The sequence below is a fragment of the Ptychodera flava genome, chromosome 11 (genome assembly GCF_041260155.1).
Source record: "Ptychodera flava strain L36383 chromosome 11, AS_Pfla_20210202, whole genome shotgun sequence".
NCBI lineage: Eukaryota > Metazoa > Hemichordata > Enteropneusta > Ptychoderidae > Ptychodera > Ptychodera flava.
This window is the reverse complement of record NC_091938.1, coordinates 11,730,753-11,751,678: the sequence shown is the minus strand read 5'-3', so window position 1 is coordinate 11,751,678 and position 20,926 is coordinate 11,730,753. Positions and strand designations below refer to the sequence as shown.

Below are 20,926 nucleotides of genomic sequence, written 5' to 3'. Positions count from 1 at the left end.
TGGAACACATTGTGTTCAATATAATGTCTGATGAACACGTAGCGTTCAAAATCTGCACACGTGTGTTCAAAAATTGAACGTTGGTTGAACACGTAGTGTTAAATTTCTGAACGTCTAGACGCGTTCAAAAAGTGTTACAAAAAGGCGTTTAATTGGTGTTCTATCCTTTAACACTTAACTTTACAGTGTGGTGAGCAAAAAGACTGCAGCAGATCACATGTGAAAACTACGTAAACAAGTGCGACTTGCCCGTATTCCTTGAACTTCTCAACTACAGAATTTTTTAGAGCATCGAGAGTTGGTCGTATTCGAAAGCAAGCAAGCAAGAGACGCCCTGTACTATAGGCACAAAAATCGGTGCTAAAATGAACTTGACAACCATTTCACACTTGGTACGTGCATATTACGGGCTATGAGACCGGAAGTCGAGCGCTTGCGAGCAAGCGAGCGCGCGTCGTCGGCCGAACGCAGACCTGTAAACCATTCCGGCTGTATTTTTTTAAACTTTTCTAGTCTTGTAAGCAGACTCTAACCGTTACCAAACAGTGTACAGTTAATATAATTAAAAGCTAGATACGTATTTGACAAACAGATTATGCCCTGAATTATCTTTCTAGTGTTTATCGTGTAAATAGTACCCACCGCTTACGCTGACCAGCCTCACATTTCTACGCACAATTTTCATCATTTTTAGGCGAACTAGTGTTCAGGACTAGTCAGAAATTCTCCAATCTGATGCCCAATATTTAACCTAGACCCAAATCGAATGAATTTTTTTCTTAAACGCACAAAAATCTGACTTTTTCGGCGATTTTGTGTGAAAAATGGGACGTTTACACAAATCGTCGATTTTCTCAGTTCCGATTTTGCTATGTATGCGCACCTTCAAATGAGTGTAAGTCGGCGACGCGTAGGCGGATTTCCCCAATTCTTCGCATGCTAACACTTCATGATAAGACCTGAAAAACCGTGTTTTAGATTTTTGATAAACCCTCCTGAAGTGACGATAACTTGACAAACGTGAACAAAAGCCGATAATTTATGCGAAAATCCGACAGTTCACACTTCGAAGGCTCACTGTGCAGAAACAAAAGCGAATTTCAAAAATCCAAAACACGGTTTTCCACCCAGTATATCCAGCTGTCTAGTGCCGTTAACAGATCACTTAGGGGTGCTGCCAATTCTTACTTATACTTTTTTAAGTGAAAAAACTCAAAATCACACGTTTTTGACTTAAACAAACATACGAATGCATGTTTTGACAACTAAACAAAATTTTTACCTTCTTCAAATATAGATCTAACAGAAAATGTACCACATGTTGGGTGTGAGACCCCGTTTTTTATGTGAAACTTTTGATTGAAAATATATGTCAACGAACCTGAGTCACTACTATAATGTTTTGTTTTCAGGCAACCTAGTTTTTCCAATCAGACCACCATGACATCGATTTATCACATCTTGCGTTTATCACTCGTGTCAAACTGCTTAAGATTTTAAATGTTTTGTTTTCGGGCACTCCTGCTTGTGGTTCTTCTGGTGTTTTGCGGCACTCTTCCACGCACTTTTTCCTTAATATCATCTTCAGACATGAAATGTAAGCGTTTACGTGCTGCAGCCATCGTGGTCACCAAATTGGTTTTCTTTGGAGGCAAACCTTTGAGATGTTACTCGCTACACAATAAGGATCTTGAATGAAAATCACGTGTTCATCTCGCGTTTTTCTAACGCCCTTATTGTCGGCGACGCACATCCTAGAACTAATTTATATAATCTTAATTGATATTAGTGTATTATTTCAGGTCGTCTTTCCCATTAACACCTCTGTTGTTTTGTTTCAGTACTTAATCATTTATCACCCGCTCGCTAAAACCAAGCCACACCTGATAAGTCGTCCTGAGCAACAATTTTAATCTCTAGTACCTCCATGTTCAAACACATCAACTGCTGGGTAAACATTTTGACAGATTCAGGCTATAAAGTGTATTTATGATGCCTATTTATTGATAACGACTGTTTAATAGGTTACGCATTACTGGCCTGACGTCTGACCTATTTTGTGATTCGTGCGTTTCCAATGAGGTGGCTACAATAATTTACCCAAACATGCCAGTCTTGTAAATTTAATTGATTTAGGTTGCGTCCAAGTTTGAATACGATGTTTTCAATCAGGTGAGAACTCACAACATAGGGCAGCTAGTCATCTAGCGGAAAAGCAACAGACAAGATCACTCGCGATCGGTCAAATCCACACTCTCAAAACAGAGTGATTCAATAACCGAGCTAGGGGGCCGTGGATAATTAAAACACGCGCAATGTAAACGCAATTTTTTTCCAGGGCGGCGTGGTTAAGGGGGGAGCGGATTTGGCTGTATTTCGAATACCGTGCGCAGAAATCGCACTTCAAGTTTTCTTATCGCAGCAACATGTCGCTACACGGTTTTCTGTATCGCAAAATATCGCGCTACATTGTTTGGCGTGTACCAGGCCAGTATGGCATCGGCGCTATACCAGGATTCTTCTGACATACATGTGAATCAGTGCACGAATAAATAACGTAACAATCATTTTTGATACAGTACTGTTTCATTTCATTGTATTGCTTGCGTCATTGTTGAGTTGGCGCTAAGGGACTGGACATAAATTACAGGGGGGTGGGCCGTGTTTTTGGGGGTGGGTCGCCATTTTTCGCGCAAGCATTTTTGAAGGGTCATAAAATTTTGTGGAAGCCTATGGGGGATATTGATGGGGGAGGGTCGCCTTTTTCATGCATTAAGCTATGGAATATGGAATACTGAAAATAAGAAAATACCTTCTGGCAGTTTCATTGCCTACCATTCCCTTTTTGGCGCGCCCTTCTGGCGCAAGTTTTAGGGTTTATTCAACAGTTTATTGATGAGCCAAGAAGCCACATTGAGGCAAAAGATTTAGGTTGTTATGATTTCTACTGACCCAACTCCTCTGTTTTGCATAACTTTCCCCCTATAATGACTAAACGTTTACAACTAAGCCTTTCAATAACAATTAGGGAGATAACGTATTTGATATCATTCTCCCATTGGCAATATTGGTTACATTTATGTCACTGTTTGTACATTTTTATTTTTTGAGAAATTTGACAGAATGCAAACTATTTAGAATAGCGCATAGTGTCAACAGTAACAACTAGAAGCTTCAGGTCAAACAACATTTGAATAACAATTTGGGAGCAGATAACCTAGTATGTGTTATTTATATTTTCCTCGTAGCCTACAATGTATGGTTGATCAACATTTCGATGAAATTCCAAAATCAAATTTCGTGCACACAAATGGACTTGTAACCACCCTAGTCTAATCAAGTACATTGATATCAATAATCAAGCGTACATAAATACACAGATGTACGGAGTTTTGTACTGTAAAAAATTAATCATAGTTTTCTCGTAGACTACAATGTACAGTGGATCAACATTTTTGGAGAAATTTTAAAACACATTTCATGTACACATATGCACATATAAACACCCTTATCTTATCAAATACAATTATGTCACTTATGCAGGGTCCATATATGCACAAGTATTGCTAGTTTTAAATTGGCAAAAATTATTCACAGTTTCGCAATAGACTACCATGTGCAATGGATCAACATTTTTGGCTAAATTCCAAAATCAAATTTCTTGTTCACATGTGCACTTGTAAACAACCCATGCTAATCAAGTACATTTATATCAGTTATTAAACGTCTATAGATGAACAGATATTGCTAGTTTTATATTGGAAAATACACGTTCATAGTTTTCTCATAGACTACCATGTATAGTGAATCAACATTATTGATGAAATCTAAAAATTACATTTTTTGTACACGAATGCACTTTTTACCTGCCACTTCAAGCAAAGTACATTTACATGAATTATCACACACATGATTGTGATATTTTTGGACAAAAGCATTATATCAGCCACATTTTGCCTTCCTTTTGGAGGGGGATTTCAAAAGTATAGCGAGTCAAAAGGGGCGAATTGAACACATTGCGGATTTGTTAGGGGTATTGAGTAACAGGGAAGGGTCACTTATTTTCATACATAGATAGGGGGAAGGATAACTAATTTTTGAGCAAGAACTTATGAAGGGTCACTATTTTGATGCAGCGGTGTTTCGATAAATACCCTCCCCCTCTAATTTATGTCAAGTCCCTAAACTGAGATTAATTTTAGAGGGGGTATGCGGGCTTTCATAGCGACGTAATCACCGATTGTTGGTTGCAGATACAGAATGAGGCTAGGTTGGATTTTCGCACTTCCAAACTTTCGTTTAGGGGAGGGGGACGGGGTTGAGGGCAAACGCACTCAGATTCGTTTACCTTGCGCATGTTTTAATTATCCATGGCCCCTAAGTTGTTACAATTTTTCTGACTGCGATCACTCCACACTGCTGTAGAATTCATAGAGCACTCACACTTTAATACTCATTATCAAACATCGATCGCACAAGCTATGAATATCAAGCTTGTAAGGGCATGACAATTTTTAGTCCAAGGCTTATTGCAACTATCCGCATCGGATCAAGCATCATATAGGCTGTGAATGCATTTGTATACAGATAGTCATTGCACATTACAACATCATTCAGACCATGTGTTCAAGGTCGACATGTTAAGAAAAACCTGAACAGAGAGTGTCTGTATCTGTTGCCAGGACAACTTTTAGGATTCACTAAAGAACAGCCACATGCCTTATATACACGTACAAATACAGACACCACACAAAGTTACATGATTACATTGCTGGAAATGTTGACCAGTCCCTCCACTCACGGAGGGAGTGTGGCTGACCACAAGCCGCACCACCTCGTACAAGACAACTTCGGCTGTGTACATGTACACAGACACGATCACATGACAATACAAACTTACCATTCGTAGATACCATTCAGTAAGTCTTTTTCCCTTTAACATTGTCAGCAGTTTCCCTCGAGATTTATAGAAAAGTTAAAGCTGTTCGACAACAGAGCAATTTTTTGAAAGCGTTATGTGACGATTCCTGGCAACATGGGGGAAATTTAGTGACATACTATCATCGCGTGCGATCAGCGAAGTAATGTCTTTTTCAAATGAGGACAAGTTCGAAGTGTCAGAGCAGAGTCACTAGCACATTTGATATCTGAATATTCAGAAGAGTTGACAGGAGCACAAGAAGTACTTAATGTGTTTCCCCCGACATGAATGCAATGTTGCAGGCTCGCTGCACTTTTTAGTGGATATGATGTTTCGCCAAAGATTTCTTTAAAATTGGTAGTTACTCTGGGAATAAAAGATACCCGGCCATTTGATGTATGATAGTATGTGTTGTGATCTTGATACGTTGACGTCCCGTAAATCAGGACGTCTCGTAAATCAGTCAAACTTACAAGACCGTGGCGTGTTTGGGTAAAATATTGTAGGCAATTCATTGGAAACACACAACTAACAAAACAAGTCATAGGTTAGGTGAGGTACGCGTAAGCTTTTAAACAGGTATGGTAAATAAACAGGCATCTTAACCACACCTTATTGCATTGCCTTCACCTTTCTATTCACTCTATTCACCAGCTTGCACGGTTGCGAAGTCATAAATGAATACCGTGGAGAGTTTCTCCAAAGACATGAACATGGAGATCGAGCAGAGGTTACACTTCATTATAACGTTCTAAGTCATTGCCACAGATTGCCTATTAGGCGTAATTGCCAACGATCCCTAGTAAATTCGAACAATTTGCAACATTCTGGTAATATTTCAAACAATTGTGTTGTTAGTCGTGGTTAGTTTGAACGTTTCGGAAACCTTAAGCACGGCAAACATAGTAGAGAGTGGTCTCAGGATGCTTAGTATGTTCTTAGCCACGAAAATACGAAATATGTAAGTGCATTCCAAGAAAAAAAGGACCGGGAAAACTTTAAGACTAGATATACAGCTTAAGACCTATTCTTCGACAAAATGTAGTTACATATAGTTTAACGACATGCATTGCTCTGACGCTATCATGTAGAGTATTTTAAGTAAAAATGTGCTATGGAAAAATGGCTTTGATGTTGTACACAGAGCTGTACCTTCGACATTAAAATCCAAAATTCAGTCCCCATTTTAATGATAATGCAATGACAAGTGATTGGATTTAAACATAAAGTAGGAAGTAACACAGTAGTTTTGGAATTGACAAACACAACCCTAATTACCGTTGTACATCATAGACTGTGCGGCAAATAGATGAGTAAAGAAGACGCTTATTTTATTTCGTTGTTTATGTGCACAACACACAGTTTAATTTGTATTAGTACGCTAAAATTTGTTTTACTTAAGCTTCGTTCATAAAGAATGGTTAGGCGGGGGGGGGGAGCTGGAGGAATTCAGAGGGTATTCGAAAAGTTTTGGGGTAGTAGAGGGAGGACTTGAAAATTTCGCTCTACCTGTAGGGGGGACTTGAAATTTGTTTGGTTCCCTTTTTGTTTACATTTTTCAATTCCAACTTTTTGTAGGTAATTCAATGAAAAATGAATACCATTTTTATGTCATCCAATTGTTGTAATGTTAGTAATAAGTTAAAAAATATAGAACCATTTGCCACATTTTATTACTTTTATCTCGAAAATCTAATCATGTGTGATTGTTGTAAAAAACAAACTTGAGCCTATCTAGTAAAAGGGCAGAAGCTGCAACTGTTGATATTTTTGCAATATTTCTATGCAATTTATCAACTACAGTTTCTTGCTGTCTCCCAACAGCATGCTAAAACACAATATTCAGCTTGTCGACAATGCCTGTATATATAAATATGTATTAGGTGATATTTTAATCAGAGTCCAGACTGACAGTCAGTTATCAGTGATTAAAATGCATGGTACACATATACGGGCTGTGATAGCAAGCTGAATACTGAACAGTTCAATATGCTGTAGGGAGTATAACAAGAACACAGTTGTATAAACTAAAAAAAAAAATATTGCCAAAATTATCAAAGTCAACACAACTACTCCCTACGGGCAGTGTCACTATCAGGTACCGCCCTGCTACTGCAGTGTCACTGTCACTCATTTGTATACCTGAGCAGTGACAGAGATAGCTCTGACCCTGATGTACATGGTAGTTGAAGAAAGACATGAGTTTGGGTCAAATGACGCTCATGACAGTGAAACATACAGGCCAGAGAGTACAAGGAGATTTGAACAATTATCGGGAATTTTTGACTTCTGACATATGAGAAAATCAAATATTAAAGAAGAAAGATGGGGTCAACATGCTTGATTTTAAAATTTTCACATTCTTCTCATAAAATAATACAAAAATAAAACTTTGAATAGTAAAGACTAAATGAAAACATATATGGCAAAAGTTGCCATTATTACACCTAAAATTTCAGAAACTAAAATATTTATTTGGTGGAATATTTTAAATTTCCAGTATTGTCAATTTTGAGTAGCATCTAATTCATATATGTTTTGTACTTTTGAGACAAAGTTTTGGTCACTGTGCTCAGTTTTTTAACAGTAGGGCAATTAGCTAGAATTCACAGTTTGCCCACTCTCTCATGATCGTCATTTTTTGTGCTCTTCGGCAGGAGCAATTGACGTGGCCAGAGTTGGATTAGCTAAAGTTCGCTTAGACCGATGATCCAAAACGTTCACCGATGCATTTTAAAATGAATCAATTTAAGAACTTGCCTTAGGAATATTACTTTACAAACTGCTAATAACACGGAGTGTTGAACACCTGCGAGAAGAACGGCGCAATACGTGTTTATTTTTTCTGCGCGTACATCCTTGACAAATATGCGGGCTTGTGATAATAGGGGGGGGGGGGGGGCTTGAAAAATTTTGATCATATAGAGGGGGCATTTGAAAATGTTTATGGGTATTGAGGGGGATCTGAAAACAAATTAGATTGTGAACGGAGCCTTAGAAAGTGACATCCTTGCGGCACAATTTTTCAAAAGATACAACATTTTTTCTTTTGACATACTGTACACTTTTATTTTTCCTACAATCCCACCAGTGCAAGGTCTGTGCTTCACCTAGCTGTGGGTCCATAGCTGTGGTGGTTACAGACGGGATTCTGTCTTTTACCGGCTGGTTTTGACTTTTACGACTTTTAACCCCAGCAACCACAGCTATGGAAAATTATATAGACTAATGTCTGAATCCGCCTGCAAGCACCCTTTGCGCAAGTTTGTTCGACGATATTTCAAAAAGTTTCCATCCAAATTACAAATTGCCAACATTCATAGACAGCTTGGTTATTAGGGACTCACCATGACCAGAGATCCGCTCAAAATTCACCGAATTATCACCTTTTTGTAGCTTTACCCGACATGACTACCTGGAAACCGCCATTTTCCGAGCGTGTAAACGGTTGGTCGAGACTCAGTGCATACGTCACTACATTGACGTGTCGGTGACCTATCAACTTCTAACACAGACTGAGGTTATGTCCTGCCCGGCGCAGGCGGCAGAAGTTGCTACTGAAAATGACCTGAGTGCAGCGCTGCCCTCAGGGCAGTTCAGAACGGAGTAAACATGTTCACAAGATTCAATGACGTCACTGAGGAACTGCATGTCTGCCCCGAGGGCAGCTAAGATATATTGCTGCCCTCAGGGCAGATTGGTAGATATACACTCGGCAATTCTTTAAGGTACCGTTCAGTTTTTACGGCCGGGGGGGGGCGGCAAAATCCAGGGGGGGGGTCATCAAAATTTTGGAATCCGCAAAGGGGGGGTCATCGCTTTTTCACTGCTAAGAAAGGGGGGTCACCACATTTCAAAAACATAATACCAACAATAAAGTTCACTTTATGCCATTGCCATGATCGACCCTCTTTACCGGTGGTACCGGTGGCCCACTAGAATAAAGTTGACTTTACGTAATGGCCCATGACCCTCTTAACAGGAGGGCTGCCTTTGGCAAACCACTCCAATAAAGTTTACTTTATACAATGTCCATGGATATAAGTTGTCTATTGAAATGAAGTTCAAAATTGCCTTACAGTCGTCCTAATTAACAGACGTTTGCATGGATGTGGCTGAGAAGTTTGTGCACTGCCATCTCTGCTACACGAATAAAGTGCGTTGCGTACCGGAGTTCAAATACAAACCGTAAGGGTAAATTTGCCGTATGGGTTTTAGTTATTTTTAAGCGGGGGGGGGGGGTCATCAATTTTTTTCGTCTGACAAAGGGGGGTTCATCTTTTTTCACGAAAATGCAGGGGGGTCTATAATTTTTTGAACACCGGCGACAAGATCTTGCCGCCCCCCCCCAGCCGTAAAAACTGAACGCTCCCTAAGGAAAGAAATGTATGTTCCTTTAAGGATGGAAAATGTATGTGCATAGTGTATATCTACCAATCTGCCGTGAGGGCAGCAATATATTTGAGGTGCCCTAAAGGCAGACATATATATCCTTTCCTTGCACCATTGTATAGGTATAGCTATCCGGAATCTGCCCTGAGAGCAGCAATATATCCGAGCTGCCCTCAGGGCAGACATACATTTCCTATCCTTACAGCATTGCATAAGTCTATACTGCCCTGAGGGCAGCACTATATCAGAACTGCCCTTAGGGCAGACATACAGTTCCTATCCTTGCAGCGTTACATAGCGTATATCTATCAATCTGCCACTGAGGGCAGCAATATATCAGAGCTGCCCTCAAGGCAAACGTACATTTTCTATCCTTGAAGTATTGCATAGTGTAATCGCAACCAATCTAATAGCTGTGGTGGCGGGGTTAAAAGTCTATTCAAAACCAGCCCGTAAAGACAGAAATCCCGTCTGTAACCTCCACGGCTATAGACCCACAACTGATGTCTTCAGATCTACCGATGTCTTCGCTACAGCCTTACACCGCGCTCTAGGTTTGATGCCGAGCGAGAATTTACGAAATTTTTTGCGTGATGAAGGAAATGTATCGTTGTTAGTCGAACGACTTTATGCTTGTGCCTCCTATGTCGCTTTCCCGAAGATCATACTGTACTCATTTATTCAGTTGAACTTACGTTGAGGTGTAGATTTCGGGTTTATCGCCAACCGGGATCGCCAGGTACGACGTCCACATTGAGCCTTACGACTCGACTGGAGCCGCGACGTTACTGAGCCATATAAATAAAACGATCGACGGTATCCCATTCGATTCTCTGGAAAAAGCTATAGTTTTAGCGACTCGAAATTTCGTTGGACGAATATGCCTTCTATGTTTCCATGTCTGGATTTATCGAGTCACAGTTTTTGTAAAAATGTCCTGAGAGCTAGCACGGCATCGTTAATCGGTCTGCCAGTGTCGCGACTTGCATGTGTATGAACGGGGTACCATGCACGAAAAAAGTTCCAGTTGATGACGTACAACAGGGGTAATTCTGATTTCATATATATATATATATATATATATATATATATAATATATATATATATATATATATATTATATATAATATATATATATATATATATATATATATATATATATATATATATATATATATATATCCCAAACATGGGACTGTGCACCTGGCGGCAGGTGACCATGTACCCGACGTAGGGAGTTATTTGCTTACCGTTTCATTGTCTTAGACTTCTTTGACATACACCAATGTTCACGTATTCTTTTCTTTTCAGCGATTCTTTGTGCATTCTGACATAAAAAGATCAAATACCTCGGAAGAAAATAGCTACGACACGGTTTTCAGAGCGTTTCACATGAACCAAACTCTTCTATGTAAAAAGTTTGTGAGTATGATTTTGTGATACAGGTTTTGACTCTAAGGAATTATGAAGGCATCCGTCCTAATGCTGTCAGCCCTTACTTGTATTTTAGACTTCAGAAGGTTATTATCAAAATTCGAAAGATTAAACTTATAAGAACTGAATTGGCACACAACGACTAAATAACAACCTTCTTGAAGTAGACTTTATGAAGTAGACTATATTTAAGCTGTCAAATTATTGCTGTGACATAACATTCGAAATAATAAAGTAAGCAGCTTTTACTTGCGTGTCGTCCAATTGATTACAAGATGAGATGAAATAGTGCTGATTGGAAAACATAAATCAAAAAGCAAAATTCTGATGTCTATTTATTTCAATTTAGTGTACTTTCTTCTATATTTAGCGTAGTTCATGACTTCTTAACGTGGACAGTACATTGCCATCCGTCTTATACGTAGCCTGGATTGTGGTGGACATGCGCTGTCTGGTTTGCCTCAACCTCAACTCCCGTTTCTGCAGACTTATCGGCTTTTTCATTTTTCTTCGATCGCCTCCCAACAACAATCAACACGGAGACTAAGAATATGACAGCTATGATGACCGCGACAACCACAAAACTAATACGACTTATCTCCCGATCTGCTAACCCGCCGTAACCGGTGATCGCAGCCGGAACAAAAGTGTTCTGTGCGATGTTAGAGACAGCGCCCTCATTGCCGGCGGCGTCAACAGCTCGGACAGCGAAGTAGTAGGTCATTCCTGTCGTGCTTGCAAGGGTTAACACAACGTACGTTTCCAAAGAGCCCGCCGGCAAAGGTGATGTTAGGTTCCCGAGGACAAGATCGTCGTTCGTGATCACAGTGGCATTTCGAAGTCACTCAAGATTTCTTCGAAGGAAGTGGAGTATCGCAGGTCATAGTGATTCGCTGTATGAGAGGACATATATGAACACGGCGTTCATTGAAAAGCCAATAGAAACATTCTATAAATCTTGGGCCAATCAAATTAAGTTAATTGATGTCGACAAAACTTTGTATTGAATGACTCTCAACACTCACTCCAGTCCAATACAACGTTAAGAAAGCTTCATGATGGCAAGGGAGTTCACCGAGGAAAAGGTAAACTAAAAGAAATATTACCAAAACGCAGACGACCAATTATATTTCCAACAATCAAATCAAAGGGGTTTATATAGGCACCGTCATGGACAAGATTCAAGTGTTCTTCATAGAATAGCGTAACCATTCTGGTTTGAAGATGAAAGTGAGTAATGAAAAAAACAAAAACAATAAAAAAAACGTGTATACAAACCTATCCCTTGGTCGAAATCATCTCCCACAGCTGTCCACTCCAGAGTGATTGTCTGATTCTCTTAGTCCGAACTGGGACTCTCTAGATCCACGATTCTTGACGGGGGATAGAAGTCGTCGTCCTCGCTCGGTATTTCGACGGAATTGTCAACTTGGAAAGACCCACCTGAAGCTACGCGGTCAAAATCTCCACGGGTTGTGGATCGCCCTTCTCGGGGATTATTGCTGGAATTAAAATGTAAGAGACTTAGTTTCATTTAAGTTGTTATGAGAAAATATCCTGTCGCGAATGAACTACCAACTAAAAGACGAACCAGGTTGAATAATCTGCAGATAGCAAAATTAATATATTAATCAACGTTGTCTATCGGCCATTTTTTTCTACGAGTAGACAGTTTGAAATAAATAGTTGTTACTCACAGTAATAGATTGGCTTTGACGCGGAATTGGTAGCCGCGCCGAAGACAATGGCCCTGCCGTCCTCATCATTTGCCATGACTTGTATCCCATAGCGACAAGACCTCTGGCAATTTGCGTCCACAAAGTCGAGGAAATAGGCAGAGTAGATGCCATCATCTTTTGTGGTATCAGCTCCTACAGTGTATAATACATGTGGAGAATTTGAATTTGACAAGGGATAATTGATAAATAAGTATCACACGAAGGTAAAACAGTCGGCTTAATTTGTTTCTTGGCATCCAGTGACAAGAAACCGACACAGACATGTTTGCAATCAACAAGGAATGCCGTAGCTAGCATACCGTTGACGTAACTATTTCTTTTGGAATAATGACAAAGAATGAAAGGCATACATGTAGATAACATAATTTAAGTGCTAATCTGGCCGTAACAACATTTGTCACATCTTTCGTACGAATCGACTGGTTAATTGTGTAATCTGTGTTGCTCATTTTTTTGGATACAACGTCATAAAACTGACAAGTTTCTGCGTGTAAATAACATAATCCATTTTCAGATTTTCAATAAAAGTCGGTTCGGCTTATTGCGAACAATAGTATGAGAGAGTAAGTACGTACCACCACCATTGTCTAGAAGGGGCAGCTCAACGGCACCGTACGGACTTGGCCTTTCAACTATGGCCGTGACCTTGGCATTGTTGACCTGTTGGTAGCCTTGGGAGAGGTCAGCGTATATTACGATCATTGGCGGGGATTCCGTGATTAGACTAGAACTGCTGCTTGACGACAATCTCAGTGGGTCTGAAGTCGAACTGGCCGACTTCGATTCTATCGATATTTCCACCACCTGATCTCGCGAGTCGGTGTTTCTGATGTGGTACAACCAGTGCCCTGGCTGCAGAAGAAAGGAAAGCAAAGTTGTATTGATTCGCAAAAGACTCGTGGTAAAGAATGGTTTTACTGACACGATATCAGAAATAAATAATGATTTGTAATAGTGAAGAACAGAGATATATCTCGATAAAGTAAATCATGTTATCTTGAAATCTTGCATCTTAAAGCTCCATCAATGATATTACATCTTAGAAAGATTCATGATCAAATAAATACTATTTTTAGAAGAAGATTGAATGCAATGAAACGATTTTCTTAGTGTTTATATTACTATCAAATTGGTATTCATTTCCTGAAGAACTACTAAATTTGACATATCTGTACTGTCAGCAAGCAAACTGACAGAAGTACTTGTAAGATATTGGTTAATGAGAATGTTTATGACCATATGTCTTCTTGAATTTGGTTTCATAGATATTGTTAGTATACGATAGAATGTTAACGTTACGGCAACGTGTTCGATAAATGGGTTCGCTCCTGGAACTCGTGCTTCGTACATTTTGCTACATTAACTTTACCAGACCTTACTGCACAGTTATTGTGTAGTGTTGCAACAATAGACAATAGTATATTGTTCGACAGGTAATATTTACAACAGAAACAATAGAAAAGTAATAAAACAAAAACAAAAATTAATAAAATAATATTCGAAATAACATTGAGAAAACAACAACTACATGCTGTCGCGAGTATGCAATTTTCTACCTCGGCGATTCCTTCAATTATGATGACGATGCTGTGTGTTCCCGTATCAACAAGATAATTGTCCGAATTTTCGTCGATAATAGTGCCATGGGGAGATGTAATTGTGACGTCAACTCGCTGATTTCTCTTCAAGTCCCAGAATATGAAAAAAGACCGTGTGTCGACCAATGGAAGAGTCAATGATCACGTGATTATGATAGTCATCTCCGCTGCCGATTGTTGTTTTGTAGCTAGCAAGCTGTATTTGGTGAGAACCGACAATAGCGTGTAAATAACTTGATTTGTTGAAAGACTGTTCTTTGTCTTACAAGCTAGAAGTGAGTATATATTTTGAAGAAAAATCAGAAAAATTTGCAAAGAGAAAGAGACGCTTACTTATTGAAATCTCGAAATTGACACTGTGTCCTTGTCGAACAAGGTCACATTCGGAATGGTTTACGAACGAATACAAACAAATTTCAACCAGAAAATAGAACACCTTTCATATAAATTTCGAGCAATTGGGAGAAAGGTTTCAGCATTTAATATTGCATTGATCGGTGGTCTAAAGATCTCTATATTTTATGCAGGAACATGATGCTCGACGTTTCCGCATTACGTATCGCCCGTTTTGCAAGGCAAGTGACAGATAAAATGTTGCACAATTTCACTTCATGCAAGGACGATAGCCTGTGGTTAAGTAAAGAGTGTTAGCCAGAACATTTGGCGATGAATTCCTACAACAAACTTATTACTTAGGTTGCATTCACAAATAATGGGGATTGTCTAGAGAAATCGTGATTGAAACTTACTTTTTCAGATTCCAAATCAATAAACAAAAAATTAAATCCCTTTAAGTTTTCAAGTCCCCATAAAAGAAAAACCAATATAATGTGTGTATGTAGCGTCCAACCAGTTTATTGCAAATCGAAAAATTGAAATAACCTTCAAAATGCAATTTTCATTTTAATGAAATAACAACCAATTTTTAATATTCTTTTTTGCAGAAAAAAATTTAATTTAACCGGTTTTTTGGTACGGTTTTCGCGGCCAATCAATTCCCAAAAATATTCAGCCTTTTGGCATAGAAAGCAGCATTTGAAATGTTTCAAATCGAAAATTATTTTTCATTCTTATGTTCATTGAAAAAAAAAAACGAAATAAAGCTTCTGCTATTTCATTATTAATGAAATATAATTCTCTTTTGCCTTCTTTATATTTGAATCCGAAAAGCATTTTCACTAAACACAAATTAAGCTTTAATCAATTAATTCTGTTTCATTCATTAGATTTGAAGACACAAGTTCGGGTTTACTTTTATTGAACGTTCCTTGTTTTCATATTGTGATTTAATTTATTTTTTAAAAATTATGTTGTCATTCTCAACAAAGCATAAAAATAATTTCAAGTCTTCAACTTTATTCTATCTTAACATAACAAAAATGGTATTTTTTCCGTTTTTGTAAAATATAAAATATAGGATAATTTTGACATTTGAAGGAGAACAAAAATAATGAGAATCGAAACTCTTTAATACTAAATCATGTACAAGTAATTTATGATGAATTCGCTGTTCATTTTGTTACTTGCGAAAATTTAAATTGAAAATGGTAAAGTTTCAACCTTTTTCATTTTTTGAAAACGGTCGAAAAACGACTTACATGTTATTTCAATTTCTTTGCTGTTCCCGGCCCTCTACCGGCCAGTGGGCGAGCAGCGATGCGTGCGAGATTTCCGGCTTCCGTCAACGCGAGAACTGCGGTAAATTTAAAATGGAGTTGTCTTCCTTAGTCGCTGAAGAGTTTATGCGGCAAATGGTTGTTTTGAAGGTCAACCACACCGCGAGATAGTATGTACTTTGAAAGACTTGTTTCCTGATCATAATCTGTCAGGATTAAGCGAGAGATCAGTGCGCAGATTTTGTGAAATACATGAAATTAGGCGACGCCATGCGTGCCACACGCTGGCAATAATAATAGTACAACATTTACTGCGCTCAAAATATGCCCTAAAACAAAAATCCTTATAAACGTCCTTAAACTCCGGTCGATGCTGGGTCATGTTAATTATAATATGACACCACACACCGGATCGCTCACTATAGTCAGTCAATAGTGGCTAACTCTCACAATAACGAATCTGGCTTCTCCTCCTCGAGGACGAAGATGACTTCATCACACAACCAAGCGGAGGGGATACAAAACAAGAGAGCGACTGATGAAGGAACCCCATTTTTTGGTTCCGAAACACCGTTAAGACGAATCACTCAATCAACAAACCGGTTTACCGGGGACCCAGATCACATGACTAGGGTCAAAGCACTATCGATTCACCGGTGTCTCGCCATGTATTCCACACAAAATAAATGCAATGATCCTTTTATTCACCATATCGTAATACTAAACAATCTTGGTAGAGCCGATGTGTGGAGTTGCCCTCAATTTCCTTTATATCGTCTTCGGTGGCCAGTCTTCCGCAGTACATGCAGTAAGCGCGGGAACAAGTATGCGTTGCGGAAACCGAAAATCTCGTACGCATTGATACTGCTCGCCCATTGGCCGGTAGAGGGCCGGGAACAGCAAAGAAATTCAAGAGAGTCGTCTTTCGATCATTTTCAAAAAAATGAAAAAGGTGGAAACTTACAATTTTCAATTTCCAATTTCTAATTTTCGCATGCACCAAAGTAAAATTGCAAATTCCTCTTAAATCGGTAAGACATGATTTTATTTCAAAGAGTTTCCGTTCTCTTCATTTTGTTCTTCATCAAATACGCACAATGTCCGCCCCGTAATAAATTTTACGAATCTTGAAAATAGTACTATTTTTTATTTTAAGATTTAGATTTAATATTTAAGATTATAATATTTGATTATATATTTGTTTTGTTTTGTTGAAAATGAAAACATCATTTTAGGATACAAATTATAATATGAAAACAAGCAACTTTCCTTAAAAATAACCCAGAACACGTGATTTTGAAATTTAAGAAATACAATAGAATTAATAGATTAAATTTTATTTTGTTTTCACTGATAGTTGCATTTCGGATTCAGAATATGAACAAGGCGAAACAGAGTTATGTTTCATTCATAACGTAATAATACAAGCTTTATTAAAATTGGTCTGTCAATTGGTATTTTCAATTAAGATGAATATGAAAAATAAAATTCTATTTCAATCATTTAAATAACGCTTTTTGTGCTAAAATGCATTTTAATATTTTTGAGAATTGATTGGCCGCGAAAACCGTACCAAAAAATCCGTAAAATAAAAATTTTGTCTGAAAAAACGAATATTAAAAATTGGTTGTTATTTCATTAAAATGAAAATAGCATTTTGAAGGTGATTTCAATTTTCAATTTTCAATAAATTGGTTGGACGCTACGTACACGCATTCGTAGGGCAAGTTCTGACATTAATCAATTTTAAAATGCACCAGTAGACTGTTTTGGATTTAGTAACCGACTTGGGTTAATCCAAGTCTGATCGGGTAAATAGTACTCGCTTAAGAGCAAACAAAATGACCATTATGAGAGAGTATGCAATCTGTGAATTCCTAGCAACATTTTGCCAAGTAGTGAAAAACAGAGCACGGTGACCTACCGAAAAATATCTTTATAAAGTTCAGGAAATATGCGATATAGATGTCACTTAAAAGTTGTAAAAAATTGACAATACCTTAAGATTAAAACATCTCATAAAATTAAGGTTTTAACGTCTGAAACTTTGGATGTACCAATGGCAAAATCAAGATTCTCAACTGTTCAAACTTTTTATTTGGTTTGTTGTACGACCACAATGCGATAATTTCATTCACTGCATACTATTTTGTAAGGGACCATAATATTTTCAGATCTCTCGGAGCAAAATGTACAAGTCCCCACTAGAAGCGTCGAAATTTCAACCTCCCTGAATTCCCCCAGTCCCTCTCAACCCTGTATTTGTAAATGCAACCCGACTAGAAACTGACACTGTTCTCTGTCTCACCTGTACTGGGGTGTTGACATTAGCACCGGTACGGCTAAGAATGGTGTCCATGTAAGCATCGTGTAAAGCCGTCGAATCGGGGCTTTCCGAATACCAGTACGAATTCCCTCCAGTCTGGTCAGACAAATCGGCAAGTGAATCGTCGGCGTCATCACTCAGAGCCAGTGTATCCACGACTACCTTTTTCTCGATCAGTTCATCGATAACATCTTTTATATACGGGATCGATTTTCACGTCCATCGGTGACAAGGAATAGTATCCCGCCAGCTGCAGTGTTCCCCCCGTATTCCAAGACCTAAGTTATAAGTCGTGAGAAATATTCTCTAATTTCTGAACAAGGTAAATCTGTCAAGTTGCCTTTGTTGGATTTCAAATCTTTATCTGTTATGTCACTTATGTCGCAAATTTCTATTAGTGTTGAAGCGTTGGAAGTGTTTGGTCATGTGCATCATGACGGAAAATTACACAGTAGTTGCTATCAAAACGGCCTCCGGACACTTTAGTCCACCTTGGAGCTAGAACAATGGTTAGGGTAAGTGGATTAACATCAAGGGTTAAGTACTGTCCTGGCACGATAGGATTCTGCTGATGTAACCTCACACAAGTAACAAATGGTAGAGCATTCTAAGATTTCGGTTTTATAACTGTTCAGGGGTTTTACTGGCTATTAATTCATCTTCTCGATTGACTTTTTGATTATGTGTTTGTTAGTCGTATAAAATAAGTAAGATGCTACATTAATAATGTTAATATACTTCGAAGAGGGTAGATTTGTACAAAATGTTAAAAAGATATTAAATAGTATTAATGTTACGGGGAACTTTAACCAAAACGAAGAAGATATTCCGCATTAAATACTGTTCGAGTGTTATGAGTTCATACTGTGGAAGCCAGTAATTCAATTTACTGTTTTACAGTAGTAGAAGTTGACCTACCTCAATGCCTTCCTCAAGGCCACATCCGATGCAAGTACCACTACGAGTATTGCTGGGAGCAAGTCTATCAGTTCTTTTCGATTGTCCAAACTGCCCACTTGCACTAGATATGAAAGAATGGTTCCTCTATTGTTGAACTCTACAATGCCAATCCATGTGTCGTTTGGCACGGTGTAGCCGATATATTTCGTGCTAGCTTGTAACATCAAATCAAATCGGTTGTTCTGCGTAAAATGTACAAGTCATCAAAAAATTATACTCGCAATTTGCACGAACAGTGTTAGAAATGGTGCAGACCGATGGTGCAGACGTAAACTTATGAAAATTCAATTTGAAACAAAAATACACTTGCACATGGAGTGCCGGGGATACTTCCATAGAAAGATGGGTATGTGCCGACGAAATTGGTCACATTAAAGAAAAATATATAAACATGGGTCGATTTTTCATCCGAAAAAAAAACCCTGAGCATGTGTCGATAACAAAGCAAATTTACTGTGTGTTAGGAAAACTTTCACATGCAACAGACTAAAGGTGAAAAATTCCCAAATTTTGTCAAGCAAATCCTTAACAATGGGGCATATTTATGAATATACACATGGGTAGATGTTTTCTACCTGGGTGGCACACTTAGGAGCACCTCTCCCGGGATGAAACCCAACCATGCAAATAAACACTCGCAGGCAAGCGCGAACAGATCTTGATCTTGAAGACACCCTGAATTATACTCACCCTGTCCATGCTGTTAGAATTATCGAGAACCAGAACTATTCTCAAATCCACTTCCTGCACCACTAGGAAGTTTGGTGTGGTGTCAAGTGGATCTCGGAAGGGAGTTTCCCCATCTTGGAAATCATCGTGTTTTAACATGACATCCAAATGCTCTGATAAAAGCACTGTTTGTTGTGTTTATTTCTGGCCAATCGATTGTGTTTTGCCGGGCCAGCTGTGTTCTCGTCATCGCTGTGACAGAAATGAATCACCTGGAACAGAACGGAAATTTTAGTCTTCTAAATTTTATTTGTCCCATCGGGTATACTGGCAACGTGCCGCAAATTTATAGAAATGCTTAAAATTCAAAAATCGCCACTCCTTTCGTTAAATACGTGAAATCATGATGATTTGTGATTACTATGACAACAAAGTGATGTAAATTGAGAGTTATCAAAAGTTTTAAATGAATGTATTCAAGTTTACCGTGACGTCAGAATATGTCCAGAGATTCACTACGCCATACTGTAGTTTGAGATCCCTCAGGACGTGACATTTGTTAGGTTGATCAGTAAAAAGTTGAAACCTGACGAACAGGGTAAAATATATCTAAAACGGGCATTATTTTTAATGTCAACATTGCGCTTACAAAATGTAATTTTTTACTCTAAAATGAATATAATGAAACAGATTTTACTTCCATAGGGAACTTGCTAAAAGATTAGTTTGATCATGAACTGTCTCGGTATACTTTACTTAAATACTAACCGAGTCCAAGTAGTTTGCATACATGAATGACGCCGGCGCGTCATTTCCCGTAAGGTCAGGGAAAAATCTACATCCGGGTCCTGGCATTACTCTAGAGTCCGGGTCGGTGTTGCATCGGACATAGTTGTTATGGATATCCCTGGACTCCCCGACGAGGGATTCCGAGCACCTTGTTGGTTCAACTCGGCCATTTTGGTCATAATAAAAGTGTTCATCATCATCTATGGGATACTCGTCAAAGACACCCCATCGTAAATGCGCCCATTCGTGAACTGTTACTTTACCTACAAAAGAACGACATACACATATCATGAAATTTCTGCAAAATGAGCATACATTGTTTGCACCTCTCTGTAATTAACAAAATAATCTCATCCAGCTAGGGTCACTGATAAGCTATTTTTATATTCAAATATCGTTTCAACGCGAGTCTAAGAGATTATGCATGGCGTGCAATTTAGAATTATGAATAGTGTAAAATTATAATAAGCAGTTATATCATTC

General features: G+C 38.4%; 2 protein-coding genes across 2 annotated transcripts in view; both read right to left on the bottom strand.

Moving 5' to 3' along the window:
• Positions 1–20,926, bottom strand: part of LOC139143509 (caspase-3-like) — a 103,261-nt gene that overhangs the window by 35,791 nt on the left and 46,544 nt on the right. The gene's annotated exons all lie outside the window — the stretch shown is intronic.
• LOC139143043 (calcium-activated chloride channel regulator 1-like) lies at positions 10,680–20,702 on the bottom strand. Its single transcript, XM_070713219.1, has 9 exons — positions 20,423–20,702; positions 19,676–19,926; positions 18,944–19,167; positions 18,008–18,303; positions 14,042–14,279; positions 13,061–13,337; positions 12,444–12,617; positions 12,025–12,248; positions 10,680–11,639 (listed from the first exon to the last, which is right to left on the bottom strand). The coding sequence occupies exons 6-8, from the start codon at positions 13,185–13,187 to the stop codon at positions 12,196–12,198; spliced, it is 354 nt and encodes a 117-aa protein (XP_070569320.1). The 5' UTR covers positions 13,188–13,337; positions 14,042–14,279; positions 18,008–18,303; positions 18,944–19,167; positions 19,676–19,926; positions 20,423–20,702; the 3' UTR covers positions 10,680–11,639; positions 12,025–12,195.

What these genes read in the sequence shown, in the direction of transcription:
- LOC139143043 (XM_070713219.1), bottom strand. Translation starts at nt 13,187, where the DNA reads ATGATCGTAATATACGCTGACCTCTCCCAAGGCTACCAACAGGTCAAC. An exon ending in CCTTCTAGACAATGGTGGTG is followed by an intron (nt 12,618 to 13,060) that starts GTACGTACTTAC and finishes TATACACTGTAG; the next exon opens with GAGCTGATACCACAAAAGAT. An exon ending in GTCAAAGCCAATCTATTACT is followed by an intron (nt 12,249 to 12,443) that starts GTGAGTAACAAC and finishes TTTTAATTCCAG; the next exon opens with CAATAATCCCCGAGAAGGGC.